This window comes from Salvia hispanica, chromosome 2 (genome assembly GCF_029641045.1).
Source record: "Salvia hispanica isolate PSC_SH4W2 chromosome 2, Shi_PSC_v1, whole genome shotgun sequence".
Classification (NCBI taxonomy): domain Eukaryota; kingdom Viridiplantae; phylum Streptophyta; class Magnoliopsida; order Lamiales; family Lamiaceae; genus Salvia; species Salvia hispanica.
In genome coordinates, this window is record NC_142693.1 from 213,746 (window position 1) to 228,545 (window position 14,800).

Here is a 14,800-nt window from a genome sequence, read left to right on the forward strand (position 1 = left end):
TTTCCCAGCTTTTTTTAAATCCATGATCAAAACCCTCCAATTTCTCACACTTGTAGTGGAAGGATCGTGCTCAAGCAACTATACGTACGGAAGATTCTCTGGTTGGTAGCATTTTCCACAAATACATTTTGTTTTCATCTCTGAATTTCGTTCAAAAAACTACCATTCATGCACGTAAATGCGTTATGTTCATGCCTTCTGAGTTAATCTTCATTTTCTGCAGAATCTGTGTGAGAAATTGAAGCTAAAATGGAGGAAAACAGTGCGGGAACTGAAAAGCGCTCATGGCGTAAAGATGATTTTACTGATTTGCTGTTTTCGTGGTCCTTGAAAGACATTTTTGACGAGGATCTGTACAAACATCAGGTGTGTGAGTTTCTGTAGCTGCGGATTGTGAATTTTGCTTTTGTTTTGAGTTGATTTACTTATGTATGAAGTAAGTATTTAGTCTGAGCTGTTTTCTTAGTCAATGCCCTCTCAATAGGTATTCAGCACGGGATAACCGGAATCGGACTTATACTCAGCTAGTGTAGACTTTTGTGCTTGCTTTCTTTGGTTTAATTTTAATCAGCTAGTGCTTAGTGAACGAGATGTTTTTCGATATGTTTTTGGGCTTAAGAAGATACTATGTCTTGCTGATGTTCTCGATATGCTTCTTTCATGGCTGGTTGGCTTAATAAGACTCAACACGTTGTCTGGTGAAGCTCCGGTTCGCACTGTGTATGCTGTACTACGGTACTAGTAATGCATGTATGCTTGGATGAAGAAGAGAGGTTTAACTACTTGCTTTTTTGTCTCTTAGAAGATGATATCACTTTTTGATTGTTGATAAATAGATATAACTCGTGATCGATACTGCTTCTCTACATTCATGAGATGGATGGATATGTTAACTGCTCAGTTTTAACCTCCTTTGATTTCAGTTACTAACTTTCTATTTATGTACAGGTGGAGAAGATTCCAGAGGTATTTGAAAGTGTGGATCATTATCTTTCATCATTTGATTTCCCTCTGTTAGAAGAAATGCGAGCTGCAATCGCTACTTCCTTGGAGACTGTTTACAAAGCTCCTTTTGCTGAAGTGGTTTCTTTCAAAGTGACAAAACCAGACACACTTCTGTATAATGTTAAAGTTGACAGCTGGAGAAACAAGATTAGTGATCGTGGAAAAGAGCCTTACAGAACATTGCCAAATGATCTTGTACTCCTATCGGATTCAAAACCTGAAAGTGTTTCTGACTTGCAACGCATTGGAACAATGTACACCTTTGCATCCGTAGTTAAAATTTCTGAGGATGAGATTGGTGACAGTTCATCCTGTGAATTCAAACTTAAAACCACAGGCATGGCTGATTTAGTTGATCAGAAAAGCAAGTCTCTCTATGTGGTATACTTGACAAACATAACCACTCACAAAAGGATATGGATGGCATTAAGAATGCGCCAAAATCTGAAGATTATTGAGAAAGTATTAGCCAAGAGTGACCTGGTACGCTATTTTACTGATCTAAAAGCTTTATGGATCTCTGAAGTTATTATACCACCGAAAAATTAATTTGCTGTGAAGGATGTATAGTTTCTGTAGACACCACATATGATAGTGATAGCAGTTGTTGTACTTTGGTTTCCTTAACCAATAGTCAGGTCTTTATCTTCATCTCCAAATTATCTTTAATGCTTTGATGTTCTGTTTTTGTATTAGTGTTGTTGCAAATATTTTGTTTTTCAATTGGTTAAACCTGCATTGAATTAATCTACTTGGTAAATCTACATTACTCTACTTCCATCTATTTTAATTAGTTGTATGTTTTTGAACAGGCCAAGGAAAGTTGTGAATTGTGCCCTAAAAAATTTCACAATGAAGTGGAGGAGAAGTTTCGATCAACGTTATTATCCAAGTCAAATGAATCACAACTTGGGGCAATCCGGGCCTCCATATGCAAAATTGGATGCAATCACCATCCATCCGTGGAACTGATATGGGGTCCACCTGGCACTGGCAAGACTTCAACTTTGAGTACCTTGCTGTATATCCTCTTGGAAATGAATGTGAGGACCCTCATATGTGCTCCCACAAATACTGCAATTACAGAGTTGGCTTCTCGTGTGATGACACTTGTGAGAAATTCAGTTAAAACTGAAAGTGGAAAGAGCTTGTTGACTTGTCCTTTAGGAGGCATGCTCCTGTTTGGGAATAATGATCGTCTTAAAGTTGGCTCCGACATCCAGGATATCTTTTTAGATTACCGGGTTGATAGGCTTACGGAAATCTTAGTGCCACTAACTGGCTGGATGCATTGCATTTCGTCCATGCTTGATTTTCTTGAGAACTGTGTCTCTCATCATAGAATCTTTGTGGAAAATGACAAGATCCACTCCGTAGAACATTGTGGTGGTGAAGCTGTGCAGTCTGGAACAAAGTCACTTTTGGATTATGCCAGAGATCGATTTAAAACTTTAGCGTCGCCATTGAGAAATTGCATGCTGACAGTTGTCACTCATTTACCAAGAAGTTTTGTTGATAACGGGAACTACCAAAGCATAATGCAACTTATTTCTCTTCTTGACTCGCTAGAAAAGTTGCTGTTTGAGAACAATGACATTACATCTAAGGATTTGGAGACTATCTTCACGGAACAAATACTGACCAGTTCTGAATCCTTTATTGACACAACATCCTTACAATGTGTCAGAAGCCAGTGTCTGTTCAGTATAAAATCTCTTCAGACTTCTCTTAGTAATCTTGGCTTTCCAAAAGTATTTGGTAAAAGTTCAACTGAAGAGTTTTGCTTCCAGAAAGCTTCTCTGGTATTTTGCACTATATCATCCGCATTTAAGCTACATTCGGTTAATATGGAGCCCTTCCAGTTACTGGTCATTGATGAAGCAGCTCAGGTAAAGGAGTGTGAAACAACCATTGCGTTTCAGATCAAAGATGTGAGGCATGCTATCCTGGTAGGGGACGAGATTCAATTGCCAGCAACTGTATCAAGCAAGGTTTTCTATTCAGTTCTTATTTTTATTAATTGCATATTTTGTACTACTTCTGACAGATTTCTTTTTCAGTAGAAGTTTATCAATAATGACAATGATTTGGTTATACGCAGCTGTCTGAAGAAGCTGGCTTTGGGAGAAGTTTGTTTGAAAGATTAAGCTCGATGGGACATCCCAAACATCTACTTAACGTGCAGTACAGAATGCATCCGTCAATAAGCTGGTTTCCAAATTCAAATTTTTATCAACACCAGATATTGGATGGACCTAATGTGCAGAGCAAAAGCTACGAACGATCATATCTTCCAGGGAAAATGTTTGGTCCCTATTCGTTCATAAATGTCCGTGGTGGAAGAGAGGAGTTGGATGATGTGGGGGTTAGTAAAAGAAACATGGTTGAGGTCGCAGTGGTTGTGAAGCTTGTCCAGAAACTCCTCAAAGGTACACTTTATATGTCAGTCTATTTCAGGCCAATCAATTGATGACAATATAGGCTACAAAAAATTTAGGCGATTCATTAAAGTGTTGTTGTGTTTCACGAACAACTATAGTAACATATGTTTGCAGCTCATTTGCTTTTTCTTTAAAGCATTTTCCCTATTTCCTCATTAACTGATTTAGTTAATTCAACCTCATAATATTTTTGACACATTTCTCTAATTTATATCAGATGTTTCCATGATTATGGATTACCAACTTATTTATGTTAGTGACATGAAACCCTTTTTAACTTTTTTGTTTTCCCAGCTCACCTGTCTCATGTAAGTGGACATCCTTGTTTCTTATCAATTTGTTTTTGACATGTATCATGAGCAGCATGGAATAGCTCAAAGGAAAATCTCAGTATCGGTTTGATTTCTCCATATGCTGCCCAAGTTGCTGCTATTCAAGATAAGCTTAGATCTAGATATGATAACCTTGAAAGGATTACAGTTAAGGTGAAGTCAATTGATGGATTTCAAGGTGGCGAGGAAGATGTCATAATTATATCAACTGTAAGGTCTCACAAAGGTGGTTCCATTGGTTTCTTGTGTAGTCCTAAAAGAACCAATGTTGCATTGACACGAGCTCGGTAAGGATTATAGTGGTTTCTACATCTTATTTTGTGTCACTTTGTGTTTTGTTTAAAATAGATTATGATCAATCTTTCTCTTTCTTCTAGTCATTGTCTATGGATATTAGGCAATGAGAGAACTTTGTGTAAAAGTGATTCAGTGTGGGAAGAAATAGTATCTGATGCCAAGAATCGGCGATGTTTCTTCAGTGCTGATGAAGATAGCGACATTGGAAAAACTATTATAGATGTCAAAAAGGAGTTGGATCAGCTTGATGACCTTTTAAGTGGCGAGAGTACACTTTTCGAAAATTTAAGGTGGCAGGTACTGGATTATTTATGTTATCTTTAGTATCTTACATTACTCGTTATGTCAGTCTCTTTCAGAAATTGCGCATGTCAGCATCATTGCATCAATAAACAGCTTCCTTACTTTAAGTTGAATTGTTTCAGATATGTCATACTTTCACACCATGCTACCAAACTCTTCTCTGTATATTAATATTTGTGGTGTTTATTACTTGGTTAAGCATTGATCTTCAAACTCTTCCTTTCCTATGATATGTTTTTTAATGTGAATAATGGTTTTGATATTGAGCCATTGACTGTTCTGTTCCCATGTTATAGCCTTTGATTTTTCATGCTGTTGTGCATTACTCCAGGTTTTGTTCAGTGAGAACTTCAGGAAATCATTTCAGAAACTGAGATTTTCAAATACAAGGAAGTTGGTGATAAATTTGTTACTAAAACTCGGAAGAGGTTGGCGGCCTCGGAAATTAAATGTGGACTGGAAATGTGACAACTCTTCATACATCATAAAACAGTTTAAGGTTGATATATACTATGTTGTTTGCTCCATTGACATGATGAAGGACTCCATCTATAAGCAAGTTTTGAAAGTGTGGGACATATTGCCTATGACAGACACCACAAAATTGTTGAAAAGAATTGACAGTATAGCTTCTATGTACACTGATGTTTTCATCAACCACTGCAATGACAAGTTATTTGAGAGGTATGTCAGTCTGTTATGTTATGTTGGATTCCATCGTGATATTTAATGATGTGCACTGTGCATAAATAACTCATCATGTAGTGCATATACATAATACTCCCTTTGGCCTATTAAAAATGAAATGTTTCCTAAAATGGAAACAACATCATCTCTAATTTTGCCTCTCTTCATAAACTCACAAAATAACACTACATAAAATCCCGTGTCGGAAACCAAGTGTTTCATATTTATTGGGACGGAGGGAGTATCTTGGCGCATTACATTTCTGCTTATGAGCATATTGTTGTTAGAGACCGATTTAAGTTATTTTAATTTTTTTTAGGAATTTGGAGGTACCAATGAGTTGGCTGCGCTCTCATGACATACCACGTTTTAAGAATCCTAGTAGCACAAAATCAGCCTCTGGTGAAAGTACTGGCTCTGTTGAATGCAGAACTTATGTTGAAAACTCAAAAGTTAGTGAAAGCCTGTTGCTGATGAAATTCTACTCCTTGTCATGTGGTACTGTAAACCATTTGCTTTCGGATAATGAGGGTAAATGTGTTGATCTCCCATTTGAAGTTACCGATGAGGAGAGGGAAATAGTGCATTTTACTAGAAGCAGTTTCATATTAGGTCGTTCTGGCACTGGGAAGACGACTATTCTAACTATGAAACTGTACAAAACATTTCAGCAGTACTGTGTTGCTTCACGGTATTCTGTGGCAGCTGATGACAATGTGAGTACCACAGATGAAGAGGAAGGGGAAGATGAAGATGATGATGGCAATATGAGTATCAGTGATGAAGTTGATGTTGAACCGTGCCATGGTAGATCCACAGATCCTGTATTACACCAGCTATTTGTCACCGTTAGCCCAAAACTGTGTCACGCTGTTAAAAAGAATGTAGCTCAGATGAAAAGGTGTGTTCATCCCACCCTGTCATCATATCATCTAGTTGCAATTCTACAATCCGTTTACAGCACTCATGTGATGAATATTTTGTACAAAAGCATTTAACTGTCAGCATATTTTTTTTGCGGTATGAAGAAAGGAGCTGTTACACACCCCATTTGGAAGAGCCATTTGCAGTGTTTCTTATATATATTCATCTCCCTATATATATAATGTATATATATTTAGAGTTTAATTTTATCACTAGATTCACTACCCTATCTCTCTCTACATATATCTGGACTTGTATGTTTTTCTAAAAGAGAAGTAGTCATTTACATTACACATCCTCCTAATTTTGAAGTTAAACTTGTTTGAAACTGACCTCCTTGTTCAAGCACCCCGCACTTTGTCTGAAAGACTATTTTTTTATAGCACTGCAACAGCATATGCTTCATTCTTAATAAAAGACTCGACTCATGAGAGATTTACACATGTCTAACTTTTTGCAGCATTGCTACTGAAAACAACTCTGGAGATGACAGCTTCACTGGTATGGATGATGTTGATGAAGTTTCTGAATTTAAAGAAATCCCAGATACTTTTGTTGGCATTCAACAGGAAAAATACCCTCTTATCGTTACATTTCACAAGTTTTTGATGATGCTCGATGGCAGTCTGGGAAAGTCATACTTTCAGAGGTTTCCTTTGGTAAGAGATTCCCCTCAATTCAGAGACAGAAGATCAGTGGCACTACAATCTTTCTTGAGGAATAACGAGGTCAATTATGATCGATTTTCCTCCATATATTGGCCCCGTTTCAATGCCAAGCTGAAAAAGAGTCTTGATGCTTCAAGAGTTTATACTGAGATAATCTCACATATTAAAGGAGGTCCTCTGGAAGGTGGAGCATCTGATTACAAGCGAAGCAGACAGGATTACATATCTTTATCTGAGAGTAGGATATCCACTTTATATGTGGAACAGAGAGAAGCAATTTATCATATTTTTGAGGACTACGAGAAAATGAAGTTAGAACGCGGTGAATTTGATCTAGCTGATTTTGTGAGTGACATTCATCTCAGACTCAACAAAGAAGATCTTGCAGGTGATAAAATGGACTTCGTCTACATTGATGAAGTCCAAGACCTTACAACAAGGCAAATTTCCCTTTTCAGATACATCTGTTACAATGTTGAGGAAGGGTTTATGTTTTCTGGTGATACCGCACAGACTATTGCCAGAGGGATTGACTTCAGGTTTGAGGATATTAGATCCTTGTTCTATAAAGAGTTTGTTATGGGATCTCAAAATCGTGATTTGTCAGGGAAGAAAGAGAAAGGACTTATATCCGATATGTTTAATCTGTCCTACAATTTCCGTACCCATACTGGAGTACTTAGGTTAGCTCAAAGTGTTGTAAATCTTATATGTCATTTCTTCCCAAATTCTATTGATGAACTGCCCCCTGAAACGAGTCGTATATATGGTGAGTCCCCGATTGTTCTCGAGCCTGGAAGTGATGATAACTTGATCATTTCAATTTTTGGACATAGCGGAAAGAGTAGTGGAAAATGGGTGGGCTTTGGTGCTGACCAGGTAATTTTAGTACGGGATGATTTAGCAAAGAAGGAAATTTCCGAGTACATTGGACATCAAGCTCTCATTCTGACTATAGTGGAGTGCAAGGGCCTTGAGTTTCAGGTTAGCAATTTGTTTTATCTTTATTTTGTCATAATACAATCACCTTTAGTTTTACTGATGTTATGATGGATGTAGGATGTTCTACTGTATAACTTCTTTGGCTCCTCGCCGTTGAGTAACCAATGGAGAGTCGTGTACGGATTCTTGAATGAAAAAGATCTTCTTTCTGGGGATTCTGGGAATTCCTTCCCGAGCTTTAGCCAGTCAAAGCACAATCTCCTATGCTCTGAGTTGAAGCAATTATATGTTGCGATTACTCGAACAAGGCAAAGATTATGGATTTGTGAAAACGATGTAGAGGTTTCCAAGCCAATGCTTGATTATTGGAGGAAGCTGTCTCTTGTGCAAGTGAAGAAAGTAGATGATTCTCTAGCGGAGGCCATGAAGAGGGCTAGCACTCCGAAAGAGTGGAAATCACAGGGTATCAAGGTTAGTACATTACCTTTTTTCATCTATTGTTTCTTCCTTCACCATTCAGTATTGGTGTATTTGAGTGTTTTTTTTCTTCTCTCTTTTTATTTTTTGGTACTAGCTCTTTTGGGAGAAGAACTATGAGATGGCGACAATGTGCTTTGAAAAAGCAGGTGATGAGACTTGGGAGAAAAGGGCTAAGGCCTCTGGTCTTCGAGCTGTTGCTGATAGTCTACGCGGTTCAAATTCTGAAGAGGCAGCTACAGTGCTTCGAGAGGCTGCAGAAATATTTGATTCAATTGACCGAGTTGAATCTGCAGCTGAATGTTTCTACGAACTGGGGGAGTTTGAAAGAGCAGGTATTTTACAGATGACATTCATAATGAGCATGTTATTTTTTCATTTTTTTTAGGTTATGCAATATGTTTTCTTGCTGTTAAATTCTCTAGAAAGTAGTTTGGAACCAGGCTGTTCTGGATAAACAGAAAACCAAAATAAAATACCTGTTTTGCCTCTTGGTGGAGTATGGAACCAGGACGTTCTGTACAAATTTAATATTCAACGAGGATATATTGCTATTTGTTTGGCATGATAAATATTTGCTTATTCATCCATGCAGGAAGGATCTATTGGGACAAATGTGGTAAGTCAGAACTAAGAAAAGCTGGTGAATGCTTCTCATTAGCTGGAAAATATGAACTTGCTGCAAAAGTTTATGAGAGTGGGAACTTCTTAAGAGACTGCTTATCAGCTTGCTCCAGGGGGAAACATTTTAGCCTCGGTTTGCAGTATATTGAGCAGTGGAAGCAGGACGCACTGTCAAACAGCATAATAATGGCTAAATTTACGGAGATTGATAGAATTGTGCAAGAGTTTTTGGAAAATTGTGCTTTAGAGTGCCACAAGGCAAAGGATGCATCACTGATGAGGTTTGTTCGAGCCTTCTGTTCCACAGATTCCAAACGAAACTTTCTAAGGTCATTGGATCGCCTTGAAGATCTTCTGGTTCTGGAAGAAGAGTTAGGAAACTTCAATGAGGCTTCTGAGATTGCGAAGAGTCTGGGACATACTCTGCGTGAGGTTGATCTGCTGGAAAAGGCAGGGAAATTTAATAATGCTTGTTCGTTAGCCTTTTCTTATGTTATTTCTTGTGTTCTGTGGGGATATGGAAATCGAGGGTGGCCATTAAAATCATTTCCTCAGAAAGTGGAACTTCTAAACAGAATGAGGTCAGTTGCACAAAAGGTTTCTGGAACCTATCATGCATCAATTTGCGCACAGTCCAGCTTTTTGTCTTATGATAACAAGAATTTGTCTGAATTGCTGCATTTTTACAATGCTTCAAAGCAATATGGAACTCCAATTATTGAAATTCTTGTCGTTCGAAAACTTCTAGAAGTACATTTTCAAGTGAATGCTACCAAGTATGAGTGGGAACATGAACTTCTGCTGGATCCAAGGTCGTTTTCTCAGAGAATAGGGGTGAACCAAGTCTCCGGCGGATCACTTGTTTACCTTTGGAACTTGTGGAAGGTACATAGTTTAGAGATATTAGAATGTCTCAACAGACTTGAAAAGAGTGATTCCATCGAATTACTAGGTGTTGTTGGCTTCTGTTTTCATTACTTTGGACTGAGGTTGCTTGATAATTCCAGCTTTGCCTTTCACTTGCTGAATCCTGATGCTGCTTGGGTAAAACCTGTTGAGGGTTTCATTCGTTGGAACAAGAATGTGGCGACTTTAGAAGTTCGTCATTGTGCATCAGCGGCTTGTAAATTCTGGGTACAAGAATTAGTTTTTGTTGGACTTAAAGTGTTGGAGGCTCTTCATCGACTTTATGATTCCACGATGAAGCGCTTGTCTATGCACTGCAAAAGTATGTGTCTACTATACATTTTTGACATTGCAAAGTTCTTCCTGGATTCCAAGTTCTTTCATTTGAACTTTGGAGATAGCAAGAAGCTGCAGGGTTTTGTGGAGCAATGCACTGAGTACTATTTTAATTTCCCTTTGGACCCTCGAGAGTCCTTATCAGAAAACATGATATCTTTGAGAGAAACTGAACTTTGCAGGAATTTACTTGAAGAGAGTGTTATCAGAAATATTGCTGGAGGGGGGGAACTTACAAGTGGGCAGATTGGACGGGTAGTGAAGATAATGCTGGGTAATGACAAGCTGAAGCATGGTTTCTATGATAAAATTTCTGAAAGGCTTTCAAACGGAACGCCTTGGAAGTCATTCACTGAGAATATCAGGGAGCCTATCGAGTACGATTCTGCCAAGGAATCTAAATCTGGCGAGTCTTTTGGAAATGCATCACATTCACAGCGTGTGCAAGAATCTCCACTTAGGTGCTCAAGGGAAGCTTTGGGTCAAGTGCTGCTTAGAGCTTTGGTAGAAACTTATAAAATCAGTTGGAGGGTGTATGACTATATATCTCCACACTGTTTCATTTATCTTGTGGAAAGAATGTTGATCCTGGCTCCTCTTCCAAGCGGCTTCTTTTTCACAACGAAATCCTCATTTGTTGAATATTTGTTAGGTATGCCACCGGATGCCAATCCAAAAACTAGCTTCGCCACACACAGCAATTCTCGTCCTGGTATCATGATCGACTTTGTTGGCCAAGTGGTTGATCAATTTCTTTGTAACAGAATTGAAACAGTAGAATGGATAACGAAATCTGGCATCAATTGCAATTCTTATCTTCCTGTTCTCCTTCTGAGATCGCTCATGATTCTGTGCGTGTTGTCTATAAATTGGGGCTTAAACTTTGATATATTCAATCAGAAGATGTCTCGACCTGATATTACAAGGCATCTGCCAAAGGTGTTCTATGATGCTCTTCGACCTAGAAGGCGAGGTTATATTCAATTTGTTTCAGCAGTTTCTACTGCTTTCAAGCTTATTGGTGATCCTCTTGTCATTGTGGTTTCGGACGACATCACTCGCAGCTTCAGTTATCCTGGTGCGGTCCTACTCGACTTGAGGTCATTCTCTTGCAGAGCTGATATCATGAAGACACTGTTTCCTAGGAGTACAGCAGCATCTGATCAACCTACTATGGTTGAAGGAAATGTGACTGAGCCTAGCGGTATAGTCACGTCTCCTGTAGTTAGCAATGAAGATAAGAACACTGTCATGAAATCTTCAGAAATGGTCTCAGCGACTGCTTCAAGCTCAGGGAATGGATATGGGAATTCGCTAATAAACTGGGAGAAGGTAATATGAATTTCATTTTGATCTCATAGTTCTTGGCTAATGTGGATCATGTAGCTGATTTGTAGTCTACTTTTCAGGTGGAACTGGAGGGGCATACAAGCTTGATCACTCATGCTATTGAAAGTGCAGGTGTCGACTCCAAGGAGAAGGGCGATGACAAAAACTGTGACGGCGATGCTGAAGATGAAGATAGTGAAACAGAGGATTCAGCAGCAGTGGAGGTTGAATCTGATCCCAGCAACACGGGGAAAGGAAAGAAGAAGCAGACAAAGAAAGGGAATTCAGCAGCTGAGGAAGTAAAGCCCAATCACAGCAACAACAAGGGTAAAGCAAAGGGTAAGAATAAAGGCAAGTCAAAGAAAGGAAAAAGGAGGTAAAAAGAAGTAGCCCACTTTTTTTTTCATTTCCTTATGAATGAATGTCTTAATATTGTGACAGACTGCTGTAACTAATCGGATATATCAGTAGCTTTTGTGGCTTGCATTTGATATAAGTGGTTTTTGGTGCTGTGTAATGATCAACATTTTGTTTAGTTGTCCATATTGATATTGTCATTGTTCAGTGCTTTGTTATTATCTTATTCTAGTTGAGTTTTCAAGTACTGCAAGGTGGGGAAAAATGCATAATAAAGAGGTATTATGCTTAAATTTTTATGTAAATTATGCATAAAGAAACTTTATTTATATACATTTTCATTTATGTCATAGTTAAAGTAGTAAAATATCCAATTAAATAAAATGTAAGCACGCACTGAAATACTCCTTCTGTCTCAGATAATTCGTCCCAGTTTTCTATTTCGGTTCGTCTCACGTAATTTGTTTCATTTCACTTTTACCATTTTTTATAGTGGATCCCATATTCCACTAACTCATTACTACTCACATTTTATTATAAAACTAATATATAAAGGTAGGACCCACGTTCCATTAATTTTTTCTAACTCATTTTTCGTTACAATTCTTAAAACTCGTGCCCAGTGACCCGAATTATCCGGGACGAAGGGAGTATATAGCACTCCTAGTAAAACGAAAATTAATCTCTCTCTCTTCAAACCCAACAAAGGATTGATTTCCAGAAACAAACTGAAAAAAGTTCGTTTCCCTCTTGATCCTGTTACTGTAAGGTTTGACTCAAATTTCGCCTTTAAGCTCTAATCTTAACATGGTTTGTATTGATTAATGTTTCTGCTGATTCAAATTCCAGTTATTTTGGGATTGCGTAATGCAATTCAATACGCTCGAAAATGGAAAATTTCGATTTGTTGAAGTTCAGTACGTTTAGAAAAGCAGTAGCATAATTTCAAAATGATGTGTCTCGGGCACCAACTGTTTGATGAAATGCTTGTTAGAATGCCCTGGCTACTAAGTTACTCCACAGTTTTTTATTTGAGTTCAAGATGTTGGGATCCATATCTTCTGTAGCACGAGCTGCTTGTCCTATTTAAAGAACTCTTGAAAATTTATATCCATAGCTACTAAAGTAAGTATTCTGTGATGAAAAAGATTTTGTAAGCTGCAGGTAGGCATAAAGCTTAATGTCTCTGTCAAATGGCAATACCAGTGCTCCGGTCTTTCGTCAGAGCGTCTTCACTTCTCCGTTGTTCTATCTCTTTCAGGTATATTTCTCTTTCCACCAATCTATGTATACGAATTATAATCTGCGATTATTGTAGCTTAGTTTTCTTTGGGGGCGTTTACTATGAGTGATAGGATAATTCGATGGAATGTAGGATTGATCATTTGAGGATTAGATGGTAGAACAAGTGCAAGATTAATCAATCCATCAACTCATTCATTCCATCACTAAAAGTAAAAGCTCTCTCAATGTATTATGTTATCGCTGTTTAACCATCAGGCAAATCCTTCGGAGACAAGAACCCATATTTACTCTCTTGAGGCAACCATCTCAACTGCATTCACACTCAATTAGTTCCCAACAAGTAGTTTGGTGCTGGCAACGGAGGTGCATCACTCATGGGTCAGTAAACGTGGTAATATCACCAGAAGGAAAGCCTAAGTTTGAGACCCACGAAACTGATCCCCCCAAAAAGGAGAAATGGAAGAACAAGAAGAGACTTAAGCTTCAAAGGATGAAAGAGAAGCAAAAGAGAAAGGCTGCCAATAAGAGAGACCCGAGACGGCTTGGAGTCAAAGGAGACAAAAAACGAAAATTTGCCACTGCTGAGGAAAGGATTAAGTACAAGCTTGAACAAGTATATGCCCATCATTTCTTAAAGAATCAAAATTTTGGTTGTTATATTTGATTTTAGCAATTTAGTGTTTCTATTTTGATTTATTGTTCAAAATAAGTTTCAATGATGATAAGCTCAGGCAAACACCCTCTAAGTCTTCTTGTTTATCTCATAACATGAAAAATTGGTTTCAGGCTAGAACCAAGGAAGCCTTGTTGATTGAAAGGCTGAAAAGGTATGAAGTTGCCAAAGCTCAGGGACCTATGGTTAAACCCGAGGTATTGACTGGCGAGGAGCGCTTTTATATGAAGAAAATGGCCCAGAAAAGGTCCAACTATGTTGAAGTAGGAAGACGAGGAGTCTATGGAGGAGTGATCCTAAATATGCACATGCATTGGAAGAGACATGAAACTGTTGAAGTCATCTGCAAGCCTTGCAAGCCAGGCGAAGTGCACGAGTATGCAGATGAAATCGCTAGGCTAAGTGGTGGAATCCCAATCCAAATCATCAAAGATAACACCATAATCTTCTATCGTGGCAAAAACTATGTGCAGCCGAAGGTCATGTCACCAATTGACACACTCTCAAAAAAACGGGTATGCTGCTCAAAACTACTTGCTTTAGTAAGTCCTTGTTTGCAGAATAATACATTAAGATGTTCAACAGGCACTGGAGAAATCAAAATACGAACAATCACTCGAGTCTGTGAGACAGTTCATTGCTATTGCTGAGAAGGAGCTAGAACTGTACTACCGGCATGTTGCACTCTACGGTGGTCCAAATGACAGAGATCCCAAATCAATCTTGGATCCTCCAAAGGTCATAGGTTGTCCTAATAAAACTACTTCATTGACTTCACGAGAACTATCGGAGGACGAAGAGTCTTCACATTATTTGAATTGTGAAGGTGATGCCATGCTAAGTGAAGATTTGACTTCTTGTGATGAAGGTGCAGATGAGAACTGATTTTCAATTCAAGAAAAGTGTTTTGATCTATGACTTTGAGGTCATCACCATCAGATTATCAGCTTGAACATGAAATGAATTAGCATGGTGATAGAAATATTTATGATAATTTTTTGAATCATGGATTGCTTCTTTTGTTTAGTTTAAGTAGGTAATTGATGTTTGGGTATATATAACCTCTTTAGATCAAAGTTTCTCTGTTTTTTTGAAAACAAGATCACACACAGTCACAATTATTACTAGTATTATTTAGATTTTGTTTTCAAATCTTAACTGGACCCTCTTTTTGGGTATCTAATCCTTCAACTTTTATTCTATGTTTGCTTATAGTATATGCTATCACATCACTGATTGATAGTACTAGTTAAA

At 38.1% G+C, this 14,800-nt stretch overlaps 2 protein-coding genes across 4 annotated transcripts; both read left to right on the forward strand.

Annotated features, from left to right (window-relative positions):
* On the forward strand, positions 1–11,849 carry LOC125204542 (uncharacterized). 2 transcript variants are annotated; one of them, XM_089064552.1, is made up of 14 exons: positions 1–101; positions 224–366; positions 949–1,488; positions 1,818–2,996; positions 3,107–3,434; positions 3,810–4,065; positions 4,156–4,372; positions 4,710–5,062; positions 5,385–5,966; positions 6,450–7,641; positions 7,717–8,070; positions 8,174–8,411; positions 8,672–11,274; positions 11,352–11,849. In XM_089064552.1, the coding sequence occupies exons 2-14, from the start codon at positions 250–252 to the stop codon at positions 11,649–11,651; spliced, it is 8,259 nt and encodes a 2,752-aa protein (XP_088920678.1). In that variant the 5' UTR covers positions 1–101; positions 224–249; the 3' UTR covers positions 11,652–11,849. The 2 variants fall into 2 exon arrangements, with proteins under 2 accessions (XP_088920678.1, XP_088920679.1); XM_089064553.1 differs by having other exon boundaries at positions 4,258–4,372.
* Positions 11,850–12,248: 399 nt separating this feature from the next.
* Positions 12,249–14,552, forward strand: LOC125212761 (RNA-binding CRS1 / YhbY (CRM) domain protein). Of its 2 annotated transcripts, none has more exons than XM_048113019.2 (5): positions 12,249–12,397; positions 12,793–12,889; positions 13,129–13,486; positions 13,660–14,061; positions 14,132–14,552. In XM_048113019.2, exons 2-5 carry the CDS (start codon positions 12,822–12,824, stop codon positions 14,429–14,431), a joined length of 1,128 nt encoding a protein of 375 aa, XP_047968976.2. In that variant the 5' UTR covers positions 12,249–12,397; positions 12,793–12,821; the 3' UTR covers positions 14,432–14,552. The 2 variants fall into 2 exon arrangements, with proteins under 2 accessions (XP_047968976.2, XP_047968968.2); XM_048113011.2 differs by having other exon boundaries at positions 12,253–12,397; positions 12,777–12,889.
* The last annotated feature ends 248 nt before the right edge of the window (positions 14,553–14,800 follow it).